A 12,266-nucleotide genomic window follows, 5' to 3' on the forward strand; every position below is an offset into this window, starting at 1 on the left:
TTTAATATCTTTAATTCATTTTTCATTATTTTTTCGTTTTGGACTAAGAGCTGAAGTCTGAAATTTCACTTCCACTGAACATCCGTGAACCAGTTAGCCGGGTCACACATGTGCCTATCCCATGAAGCGGACCTGGCAAAGCTGTAAGTTAACTCTTACCAGGACAGGCCAGAATCAGTGGCGCAGCTGAGAATCACTCTACAGCCGCAACGATATTTTATTGATAGACTGATATTCTTCCAAGGAGAAAACGAATGGATCTACACTATGGGGGTCATTCCGATCCGTTCGCACGTAGCGGTTCTTTGCTGTGGTGCAAACGGGTCGGAAATGCGCATGCGTGGCGGGCGCATTGTGCATGCGTGTTATTGCCTAGCGCCGAGCAACGCCGCCGCCAGCGACAAATGTGATCGCAGCAGCGATCGCAAGAAGATGGACAGGCGGGAGACGTTCAGGGGCAGATACTCACCGTTTCCAGACGTTTTCGGGGAGTGGTTAGAAGAACGCAGGCGTGTCTAGGCGAACGGAAGGTGGATGTCTGACATTCAGGACCGGGACCTTCATCGCTGGATCCGTCGCACAGGGTACGTAGCAGCAGGGCTGGTCTTGTTTTGCAGGAAACTTTTTTAGCATAGCAGGGCTGCACAAGTGATCGCAGCCTTGCTATGCTAAAATACACTCCCCCATAGGAGGCGTCTAGTTGATCGCACGAGCAGCAAAAAGTTGCTACGTGCGATCAACTCGGAATGACCCCCTATAATCAAATGCCATAACGTAAAAGAAATATATACACTAACTAGTAACCAGACCATCAAAATGACGGAGCTGCTGGGACCGGGGGATCTGTCATGCTGAGGTGTGTGTGTGTGTGTGTGTGTGTGTGTGTGTGTGTGTGTGTGTGTGTGTGTGTGTGTGTGTGTGTGTAGGTCTGTGCTGCCGATGCACCATAGGGGTGAGGAGCGGCGTTAGCCTTTTATTAAATAGGATTATATGAAAAAAAGATAGATGTAATATACAGTATAGGCAACATTCTTTAAAATGTATTTTAAAAACTTAAGCTAACCATATTCTGACAATCGCTAAGTGTATGAAGAACCACATTGGGAACCTCTTAATCGTTTAAAGATCCCGAGAGGTGAAAAGTATATACATACCATGCTTATTGCCAGGAGATGATTGGTGTTTATTACAACCAACCACAGGCCTACCACAAATGGTGTAAAACTTCCTCAGATGGCCACCTTACCTTTAGCTACTTCCATCACGCCACTGTGGGATATACATCTACTATAGGTCCTGAAATTATTTGTCATGTGGACATGTATGTTTATAATCTACCATTAAGGGAGGGAGTTTGGGGCAGAACAATAGTCCCATATTAGGCACTGTGAGTGTTATCATTCTGGCCTGATCTGATTGGTCTATAAGGATTCACATGCGGGTACCTTTACTATTACAGTACTAAAAACCTGGATCTTCTTATGTCACGGTAAGAAAGAGAAATATTATTATTACAATTTATTTATAAGGCGCCACAAGTGTTTTGCAGCGCCGTACATGAACACACATTAGAACAACACAGGGTAAACAGAACTTAACATCACAGAAAACTAAATACAGAGCACGGGTAACAATTAGCAGCACAGTTCTCTGTACACAATACAGCTGAGATGTCAGGAAGCAAAGGAGTAATCGGCGTACTTCTGGGGGCGGGCAGCCATTGGAAGAGATGAACAGTCATGAGCAGAAGTAAATGCAGGTATAGACAGTCACTGATACCCCTTTTACACCACCTGAAATATCCCGGGATTTTGCACGGAAGCGCGCAAAATCCCAGGACTGCAGGTGGTGTAAAAGGGTCCTTCTCCTAAACCCCGGATCCACTTTCCCGGAAATCCAACACGGCACATACACAGGGTTGTAGACGGGTAAGACCCGGGTAGGAGGTGGTGTAAATGGGTAAGCTGGATCAGCACCCATTTACAGCATGGCAAACCTCCCGTACCGCAGTGTCCGGCGGGCGGTCAGGAGGCTGGGGGTCACGGCGCACGATGTCTATGCAGGCAGCGGCGCTGTGCTGGTTGCCATGCAGCGGCTGGGAACATGGCACATGCTGTCTATGCAGACAGCAGCGCCATGTCTGATGCCTGGAAGCGCCGGAGGCTGGGGGCAGCACAGCAGCTTCCAGTTTCGGAGTCCCGCTCTGCAGTCTTTCCCGGCGCTTGGAGATGACATCATCTCTAAGCGTCGGCCCACAAGACACCTGGATTGGAACCGTGTTCCAAATCTTGGGTCAGACACGGGATTTTGGTGTAAGAGGGGTATGAGTAGGAGAGAGCTGTAATTGAAGTGCAGGAGAAGAGGGCTGTGAGAACAGGAGGGAAGCGGGCACTGCTTCAAGGAGCTTACAACCTAGGGGAAGAGGGAGACAGACAGGTGACATGAGGTACAAGCAAGCAGAAGGTGGCCTGGTTTTAGGAAGTAAGCGAGGCAGAGATGACCAGGGCATGAGGATGGGAGAGCGGCCTCAGGACTGGGCTATGCAGAAGGGTAGGCTTTGATGACCAGGTGAGTTTTCAGTGCCTGTTTGAAGCTTTGCAAGGTCGGGGAGAGGCTAATAGAGAAAGGGAGCCTGTTCCAGGGAAGAGGGGCATCACAAGCAAAATCTTCGATTCGTGAGTTTATTCAGTGGAGTAGAAATGTTTAAAACGTTTAGCAAAATATTTGCTTCATTACGCTATCGGCTGGCGATATGTTACATGCTTCGCAAGCAGAATGTAGCAATAAAGGGGGAATCAATTCAGCTGTAAAGTGAATCCACAACAGTCATGCAAAATACTTTTGATACCACAGAGGTGCACAGGTAAATTAGTGATGTTTGGCTTCCGTAACATATGGTTAAATGCGCAGCCAAACGTCACGCAGCACATTGCTTTGAATTCCTCCCCAAGTGTCCCCAGTCATACCCCAACCATGCCACACAACATAGTCAGTTAACAGTCATTATGCCAGATATAGTGCAGAACTTCATGGAATGGCCAATCAAAAATGGAACCCATACTTTGTAACATGAGATTTTTTGCAAAATGGTTTGATCCACTGAGGAACTCAATTTGCGTGAAATCTTGCTACGCTTTTGCTCATCTACAGTATTCATTATATAAAATAATAGATATAAACCCATATTTTACTTCTACCTCCTCCTATTGCTTGTTCTGACGATAATTATATACTTTACCTGTCAGCAGTAACAGATTCATCTTCTACGGTTCCCTGGTAGGACTGAGATTGTGACTTGGTTCTGGTGAGAGAAAATAACACAATACTATATTACTAGTTCTGCTTATACTCTCTATGTGTATTGGCAAATACTGATGTTTAGACTTGTGTTGTATGTATGAATCTGTAGTTATACAATAACCTAAGGAATAACATTAAGGTCATGTGTGAGGTTCACATACTGGTGGCAGCCATTTTGTGGGCTGAAATAATATTCTTGAGAATTTGTGGTCAATTCAATAAGATCACCTTGTAAAGAATTTATGTCACTTAGAGGGAAATGTACAAAATCTTGGAGAGAGAAAAAATGGAGAGAGATAATTTACCAACCAATCAACTCCTAACTGTCATTTTATAGTCTGCTTTTTTTTAATGACAGTTAGGAGCTGATTGGTTGGTACTTTATCTCCACTTTGCCTCTCTCCAATCTTTGATAGATCCCCCACATCAGGCTCACTGATATGAATGAATAGGTTGTATTCTACTGACTGTTGGTTCAGCCTTACAAGATGGCTGCCCCCACTGTGTGCAATAGTGCCTCACATATGTCAATAGTTCCTATTATGTTGATTGGCTGTTTTCTCACAATTATTGGTTCTGTCAATGCAACGGCTGCCTCCACTGTGTGCCTCAATGCTGTTACTAGTTCCCAGTACCTTGACAATCTGCATTCTTATGATTATTGGTTTAGTTAACAAAATGGCCAACAGTAGACAGCAGGTGCACCCTTAAAAATACACTTCAGCTATATTTGTTTTTACAGCAATAAAATACAACAGTACTCGAGAACTTGACATTATATATGTTTTTGTTAAGTGACGTTGATTCAAAGTGCATGACGTATGCACTATAATTTATAAATGCTCCATGTTCCTTTCATGGCTCTCTATCCCTCTCATAGCCTGACTTATAAGGTTCTGTTTTCCTATATCATTATTACTATATATTGCTATACATTTACTGCATATGTATTTCTTCCCCTTAAGTCCTTTGGCAGCACACATTCCTGTTGTGAGATTTCCATGGAACACAATGGCTTCCTTCAATATCTGTCCCACACAGTTCCTCCAGAGCAGAATTCTTTCTCCGCATAATAATCCCTTTTGCTCAGTGCACAAATGTTTGACAAACGAATAAAACACAGAAGTATAAATGGCCTAAACAAGCTGGAAGAGGAAGGGTGTAAAACAAGGTACAACAAAAGACGGTAACACAAAACAGCCACATGCGATTTACAACTGAGGAAAAAACAGAACAATTGATATGTTATCTTGGCCCAGCTGGAAGCCAAAATGGCAAACAATCCATTTTCTCCTACACGCACACCAGGGACGCACATTAAATGACATGATGAGTCATCTAACTTTTAGTGAGTGGGTTACCAGTCCATGGGTGGGATGTACTAACCTCTTGCGGTACATCCCGCCACACATCGTATATGTTCTAACATATGCGATTAGCAGCGCAGAGGCCAGCACTCCCGATAAAAGCTGCCCTTTGCGATTTGCTCTAGTCCCTGGACTTCCGGGTTTATGACCTGGAAGTCCATCTGTGCATGCGCAGTGACACGGCGGCCTCAGGGGGTGCTGGGAGGGATCCAATCAGATCCCTCTGACACACCAATGTGGAAAGAAGCCCATAGGAATCTATAGGGTAATGCCTGCTATAGGTGGCATTGCCCTCCGCATCGAAAACCTGGCGGTGGGGCTTTAGTACATATGGAAAATGCAGTAAAACCCTGAAATTTTTTTTTCCCCCGTTTTTTTCCCATTAGTACATTCTGCCCCATATGCACAATGGCCCTCATTCCGAGTTGATCGTTCGCTAGCTGCTTTTAGCATCAGTGCACACGCTAGGCCGCCGCCCTCTGGGAGTGTATCTTAGCTTAGTAGAATTGCGAACGAAAGGTTAGCAGAATTGCTACTAAAAAATGTCATGCCGTTTCTGAGCAGCTCCAGACCTACTCCTATCTTGCGATGAATACAGTCAGTTTAGTTCCTGGTTTGACGTCACAAACACGCCCTGCGTTCGGCCAGCCACTCCCCCGTTTCTCCAGCCACTCCTGCGTTTCTGCCTGGCACGCCTGCATTTTTTAGTAGCACACTCCCTGAAAACGCTGAGTTGCCGCCCAGAAACACCCACTTCCTGTCAATCATACTACGATCACTCGAGCGACTGAAAAACATCGCTCGAGCTTGGGTAAAACTACAAAGTTTTGTGTGAAAGTACTTAGCGCATGCGCGCTGCGTACCATGCGCATGCACATAATTGCCATTTTTTCACTTGATCGCTGCGCTGCGAAAAACGGCAGGGAGCGAACAACTCGGAATGACCACCAATGTTTTATGAAATGTGAAAATGTATTTTAAATTGTATCTGGACTCCCTAAAAGTGCGGCAGGGACTGACGTGAATGGCTGAAATGTTTTCTGTAAAGTGCTGCATAGTATTTGTGCGCTATGTAAAAAAAAAACTGTTAATATAATAATAATAATAATAATAATAATAATGCAATTCTTATTATTAAATTAGAAAGAAAAAAAAATTCTTATCTTTTTAATTCATATAACCGTTCAGCAAATGAGTATATTGAGGTACAGGAACATTTAAAAAGAAAAAAATAATAAGTCCAGTGTATTCTCCATTATTCTTTATCGTTAAATTCCCTGATGAGATGTATCTGAGATAAACATCTTTAATTAGCTTCAGTTCCATGATGCTCTAGAAATGTTCTAAATATGATAATATTAATAGGTTTACAATTGCTTTAAATAAATATCAGTAGTTATTTTTACATGCAAATGTCATTGTCTGATGCCGTTTTCTACTCATTTAAATGAAACGCGCTGTCACGGCTTGCAGGGAACAAATTTATGCCTCCGGAGGAAGAAGGAAAGCCTGCAGAAGAGTGTTGATGAACTGACTTGAATGTTTTGCTTCCAAGCAAAAACTAGGAATGGAAAATAATTATCTGCCCATCAGAGTAGTTTTTCAGAAAAGCAAATGATTTATTATGGCAGCAGAAATATTTGGATTCTACGGTTTCTATCCTTTTTTTAAAAGGAACACTAAACCTGAAATGTAATGTTCTGTAACACATTGTATTATGGGGGTTATTCAGGTTTGTTAGCAAACCAAAAAAAACACACTAATGGGCAAAACCATATTGCACTGCAGGAGGGGCAGGTGGGTTAACATAGTTGCCAACCCTCCCTCATTCTGCAGGAGACTCCCTGAAATAGCAGCAATCTCCCTAACTCCCTGAATACACGAGCAATCTCCCTGATTGCACCTTATTCCTGGAGACGGATAAAGAGTGATAAAGTACTAGCCAACAAACTCCTATGACATGGCAGTTAGCATATGTCCAATCCAGTCTGCCTGTTAGGGTATTAGGGTTAGGGGTTATGGTATTAGGGATAGGGTATTAGGGTTGTTTTAGCAGTTTGAGTTAGGGGTGAGAGCATTAGAGTTAGTTTGGGGGACGGGGTTAGAGGATTAGGGATAGGATATTAGGGTTAGTTTATCAGTTTGTTTTAAGGTATTAGGGTTAGGGATTATGATTAGGTAGAGGTTTTTGATTAGGTTAGGGTCAGAGGTTAGTGTATTAGGGCTGGGATAGGTATTAGGGTTAATGTTTAGGGTGAGTAGGCTGCTTTAGTTACACACAATGTGTCAGTAAGCCAGTGCTATACAGGGTAGGCTGCTATAGTTACACACAATGTGTCAGTAAGCCAGTGCTATACAGGGTAGGCTGCTATAGTTACACACAATGTGTCAGTAAGCCAGTGCTATACAGGGTAGGCTGCTATAGTTACACACAATGTGTCAGTAAGCCAGTGCTATGCAGGGTAGGCTGCTATAGTTACACGTGTGTCAGTAATCCAGTGCTATGCAGTGTAGACTACTATAGTTACACACAATGTGTCAGATAGCCAGTGCTATGCAGGGTAGGCTGCTATAGTTACACACAATGTGTCAGTAAGTCAGTGCTATGCAGTGTAGACTGCAATAGATACACACAATGGGGCAGATCTAAGCCCTGGACGGATGTAAGACGTGCTGTGAACATGGGATCATGGATCTAAGAGGCCCCCCTATACTTACGTTCCTCTACCGTAGTCAACCCCCCCCCCCCCCAGTCTTAGCCCTAGTTCCCACCCCCAAGTGATTTAGCTCTAGCCTCCTCCCCCACTATCTTAGCCCTAGCCCCCACCATGGGCAGGTTAGGGCTGGGGTAGGGGACAGGAGCTGGGTAAAATAATTGACTATCCCCTGCTGGCAATCTAATTGAAGGGATGCTGGTGTCGGTCATGTGACCGCCAGGATCCTATATCACACCCACATTTGCAAATGTTGACGTGTAGTGTACGGTACATTACATGCGTGTGCACTGGTGTACAATGTGAATATACAGTAATCTCCTATAGGCAGCCGCTTATGAAGTGCTTGAAATTGCATCAGTAAAAACATTTGTCCTACGTGTAGAGGCCCCTCACTATTTTTCCCTGGGCCTCCTTTTACCTAATCTGTCCCTGCAAAAGTGACAGCTTGTCATTAAAAATATTGACGGCCACGGTAACAAAACTTTCCCTTAAATGGAGACAGCACATAATGTAGCACACTCTGTAACTGAACGCTTCATTTCAAGGACCAGTTGTCCTGCTCCCTTCCACTTCTCTGTACTGCACCTCACAGCTTTCCTGAGGTCTCGAAGAGACTGCCCAGTGACAGCACATAGCGCATTAAGAGCGCATTCTATCACAGAACCTAACTTTTTTGGGTTTGGTTATTACATAGAGTATAAGACACAACAGAGAGTTGTATCAAACCTGCAAAAGAGGACACGTGCAGAGGATTTCCCTTATAACCAATCAGCTACAAGCTATCATTTATCAAGTACATAATAAATAATAATTAGAATCTGATTGGTTGCTTGTTATGGGCAATTTCTCTGCCTGACATGTTACAAGATGTTTTTGAATAATGACAGTCAGGAGAGTTTATCTCTCTCCAAGCTTTTTACAACTCCCCCCCCCCCCCCCCCCCGCCAATGTAGTAAGTACATAAAAAAACCGCCAGTGTAGATAGGTCTACTTGAAAAGGTTTCTCTATCCTCCTTGAAACCTGACTGATTTTATTTCATGTCCCCTAGAAGCAAGCTAACACTCATCCACTCTACATTCTTCATATGTACTTATAATTTACAAGTACACTGTGGGACAGCAAAGCCAAAGTCAAAAATTGTATGACTGGAATTTTGCATCTCTGTAAAATGACCTGTTTCACCGCAACTACATTTAGGCCCAGATTTATCAAGCATCGGAGAGTGATAAATAGCACGATGATAAAGTACCATCCAACTAGGTCCTATGTTTATTTACCCTGTACTTGTCCTATACTGTCATCAACTGTTTGATTATTTGTTTATGTAATCTGTAATTTGGCGCTGCGGAACCCTTGTGGCGCCATATAAATAAAAGATAATAATAATAATAATAACTGTCATTTTTCATACACAGCCTGTAACGGGAAGCGGTAAAGATTCCACTGCACAGGAACCTGGCGATCACAATGCCGACGCCGGGATCCCGCACAGCGCTACAATGCTGGCGCCGGGGGGGGGGGGCTTTTCTCCCTCTATGGGTGTCCACGAAATCTGGGCCTACTTTTTTCAACATAATACATTATTACAGTATATTCCTATTACCAGGTATTGCTCTTGATGGCTCTGTCAGTACACGGCCTGGATAGATCTGGTTATTGCTAACGATATGATTGTTTTTTTGTTTTTAATTAATGATTGACTGTTAAGAAGTATAAATGCAGATTTTTGTTTTCATTATAAATTACAGGCCTTGCAATTTATGTAACCATTCGCATTATCAGGCCTCATGCCGGGCATTTTTGCTGTAGGTATTATTATATTTTTACTGTAAGTATAATTTATTATTGCCCCATGTCGAGAAAATAAAATAATTATCCAACACAATAAAAGCCCATGTGAAGAACGAATTGGAACCTGGCTTGCTAAATGCGGATACGCATTAATTGGATTGCACATGTGCAAGCATTAGTTGTAATTATGGCCCTGATTCAGATGTGGTCGCAACCTCGATGGTGTCGCAACTGAGCGATTATCGGCAGACTGCGCATATGTTGCTGTCACAGTGCGCTCGCGCCAAGGTATCTATGCAAATCTGCTTGCGGTGAGTAATCATTCGCAGAGTGAGTGACAGGAAGAGGACGTGTGGGGGAGGTATCTGTTTTCAGGGGGTGTCTCAGTGCGTAACTGCTACCTCGTATGCATAACACATGGCGCCAGCGTCACAGCACCCGCGGCTTTTCTGCACAGCTATGGAGGCAATCAAGGAGTAGATGTTGTGATTGTGATGGAGTATGCAGTTGCTGAGTATATTGTGATGGATTTGGTGGGCGTCTCTGCTAACTTGTGGGTGGCTGCGCAGTTTTGTCACTAAAAAAGATCGCTGCTGCATCAGCATTGCAACGGCATCTGAATCAGGCCCTATAGTGTTAATGTAGCCTATCCTTCCTATATAATAAAAGGCTAACGTTGCTCCTCACCTCTATAGGGGAAATTCAAGTTTTTTGTGCATTGACGGCCACTAGATGGCGCCCAACAGAGAAATTAATTTGTTGCTCCATTTAGTCTTCATGCTTGGCAGTTTTAGCAGGGCGCCGCGCTCTGCCCGATTTTTAAAGGCCAAAATGTGCCCTGTCCCTTTAGCAAAGCCCTGCTGAAACTGCCTAGCGGCATTTATTCACATTAAATGGAGAGCTTTGGGGATGCGACGGCTGGGGCACGCCCCCATTAGTGACATCGAGGGGGTCGGACCGCCACCAAGAGTGATACCGGCGAGGCCACGCCTCCTCCTCGGCCGGCCAAAGCGCTCTTCTGCGCCCCTGCACCCTGCCATACCGGAATCCTGGTGGAAAAAACTATCTGTTCAGGTGCGCACAGCCGCTGGCACTGACATTACTGTTATGTTGTTCCGCCATTTTGACAGGCTGGTAACCAGTAGGCTGCAATGGCTAATGCCATCTAGAGATTGCCAATTCTGGTGTCCCCACAGAAACTTATGTGGACTGCTTTTGAGATCAAATATAGGTAACTAATGCAACAACTCTTTAATAAATGTCGCCCTATTGGTCAGCTTCTTGGCACAGTATAATGTGTTGGCACGCAGTCAATAAATTATAACTGGTTGCATGTTTATAATGCACTAGGAAATTATATTAATGCTAGAAATACAATGTCTGTGCTATATTTTCCTAAGTAGATGCTTCATGGGAGCTGAAAAACAAGCTTGATAACAAAAGCCACAAACCAACCTCACTATTTAGTCTATGCCTCCCTTGATTCAGCGGGACTTATTTATAAGTCATCCCGTTATTTGTCATCACTGTTTATTTCCCAGCATCTCACGTCTCCCCCTACTGGGCCGCTGCCCCCCACCAAAGCACCATATGGTTCCAAACCCTTTTATCTGCTTAAATCCAAACAGTTCTTTTGGCTGGATCATCCCGTAATTTGCAACATCCCGTCCTCGAGGTCTCCAGACTCTCATGACATGGGATTTATTCATAGAGCTGATTAGCATCATAGAATTTCCCCCCCACTCCCCCTAATTCTGGCTCGAAGGGAACATATGTTCATGTACGCGTGGACCTTAAGGTCTCCTGAGACTGTACACAGCTGATGACAAAAAGCAGAGTCTTGAAATATGAGACCTAGTGGGAGCTAAATCCTCTGAGAGTAACAAAAGTCAAACAAAAATACACGTGAAAAATGAGTTGCTAAAGACTGTCTCTTGTAACAACATTTTCTGTTGTTCTAACCGGGTGCCTCAGAATGCTGATGGCTGACATCGGGAACAAAGGGCATGAACAGTGGCTGCAATGCTGAGGTTTGTGGGCAACTAAATCATGGAACCCTTGACCACTTTACAGTTGCTTGCAAAAGTATTCAACCTCCTTAAAAAAAAAAAAAAAAAATATGTCTGTGGTATAAAGGACACACAAATTGTTCCAGACAGTATTTTTATTGCAAACCATTATGCTCTTAAAGTACATTTTCAAACTCATAGGCCCAAATGTATTAAGTCTTAACAAGAGATAAAGTGGAGATGGATAAATGGTGATGAAGTACCAGCCAACCATCTCCTAACTGTCATTTTTGAAACACAGCATGTGACATGGCAGTTAGGAAGCTGATTGGCTGGTCATTTATCACTCTTTATCTGTCTCCACTTTATCTCTTGTTAAGACTGAATACATTTGGGCCATAATTCATTATTTGAAAGGAAAAAAAAACTGAAAAATGCCGCTTGCTGAAGCATTGGTTGATTATGCTGTGGAAGCTCCAAGTTTACATAGATGAAAGATATTGCCTTCAGAAATTGGCTTTCAATTAGCTTTTAAGTGTGACTCATTTAAAAAAAGTAAGCTCTCTTTCCTTTGAGTACTTTAAAATGAATGACACCTTCTACTGGTTCAGTGCGCCAGGGTCTATGGCATGGTTTTTGTCAGCATTTTATGGCCTTTGTGTTTTGATTTGCTTGTACCTACTTTCCTCGATCTTTCATTCCAATTACAAATAAAGTCTTTAAAGAAAAAAATAAATAAAGTAAGCTTTTATGGATAAAATACCCCCTAATTCCAAACAATGAAGACCAAAGTGCGTTCTAAGAAAAATAAGAATTTACTTACCGATAATTCTATTTCTCGGAGTCCGTAGTGGATGCTGGGGTTCCTGAAAGGACCATGGGGAATAGCGGCTCCGCAGGAGACAGGGCACAAAAGTAAAGCTTTACGATCAGGTGGTGTGCACTGGCTCCTCCCCCTATGACCCTCCTCCAAGCCTCAGTTAGGTACTGTGCCCGGACGAGCGTACACAATAAGGAAGGATTTATGAATCCCGGGTAAGACTCATACCAGCCACACCAATCACACCGTACAACCTGTGAT

At 43.5% G+C, this 12,266-nt stretch overlaps 1 protein-coding gene across 1 annotated transcript in view; it reads right to left on the bottom strand.

Moving 5' to 3' along the window:
* PDGFRB (platelet derived growth factor receptor beta) overlaps nucleotides 1–12,266 on the bottom strand; it is a 197,502-nt gene that overhangs the window by 93,146 nt on the left and 92,090 nt on the right. The window contains exon 2 of the mRNA XM_063928629.1: nucleotides 3,239–3,301. Coding sequence (XP_063784699.1) covers nucleotides 3,239–3,260 — 22 coding nt within the window. The 5' untranslated portion in view covers nucleotides 3,261–3,301. The remainder of the gene's footprint in view (nucleotides 1–3,238; nucleotides 3,302–12,266) is intronic.

This window comes from Pseudophryne corroboree, chromosome 6 (genome assembly GCF_028390025.1).
Source record: "Pseudophryne corroboree isolate aPseCor3 chromosome 6, aPseCor3.hap2, whole genome shotgun sequence".
NCBI classification, from domain to species: domain Eukaryota; kingdom Metazoa; phylum Chordata; class Amphibia; order Anura; family Myobatrachidae; genus Pseudophryne; species Pseudophryne corroboree.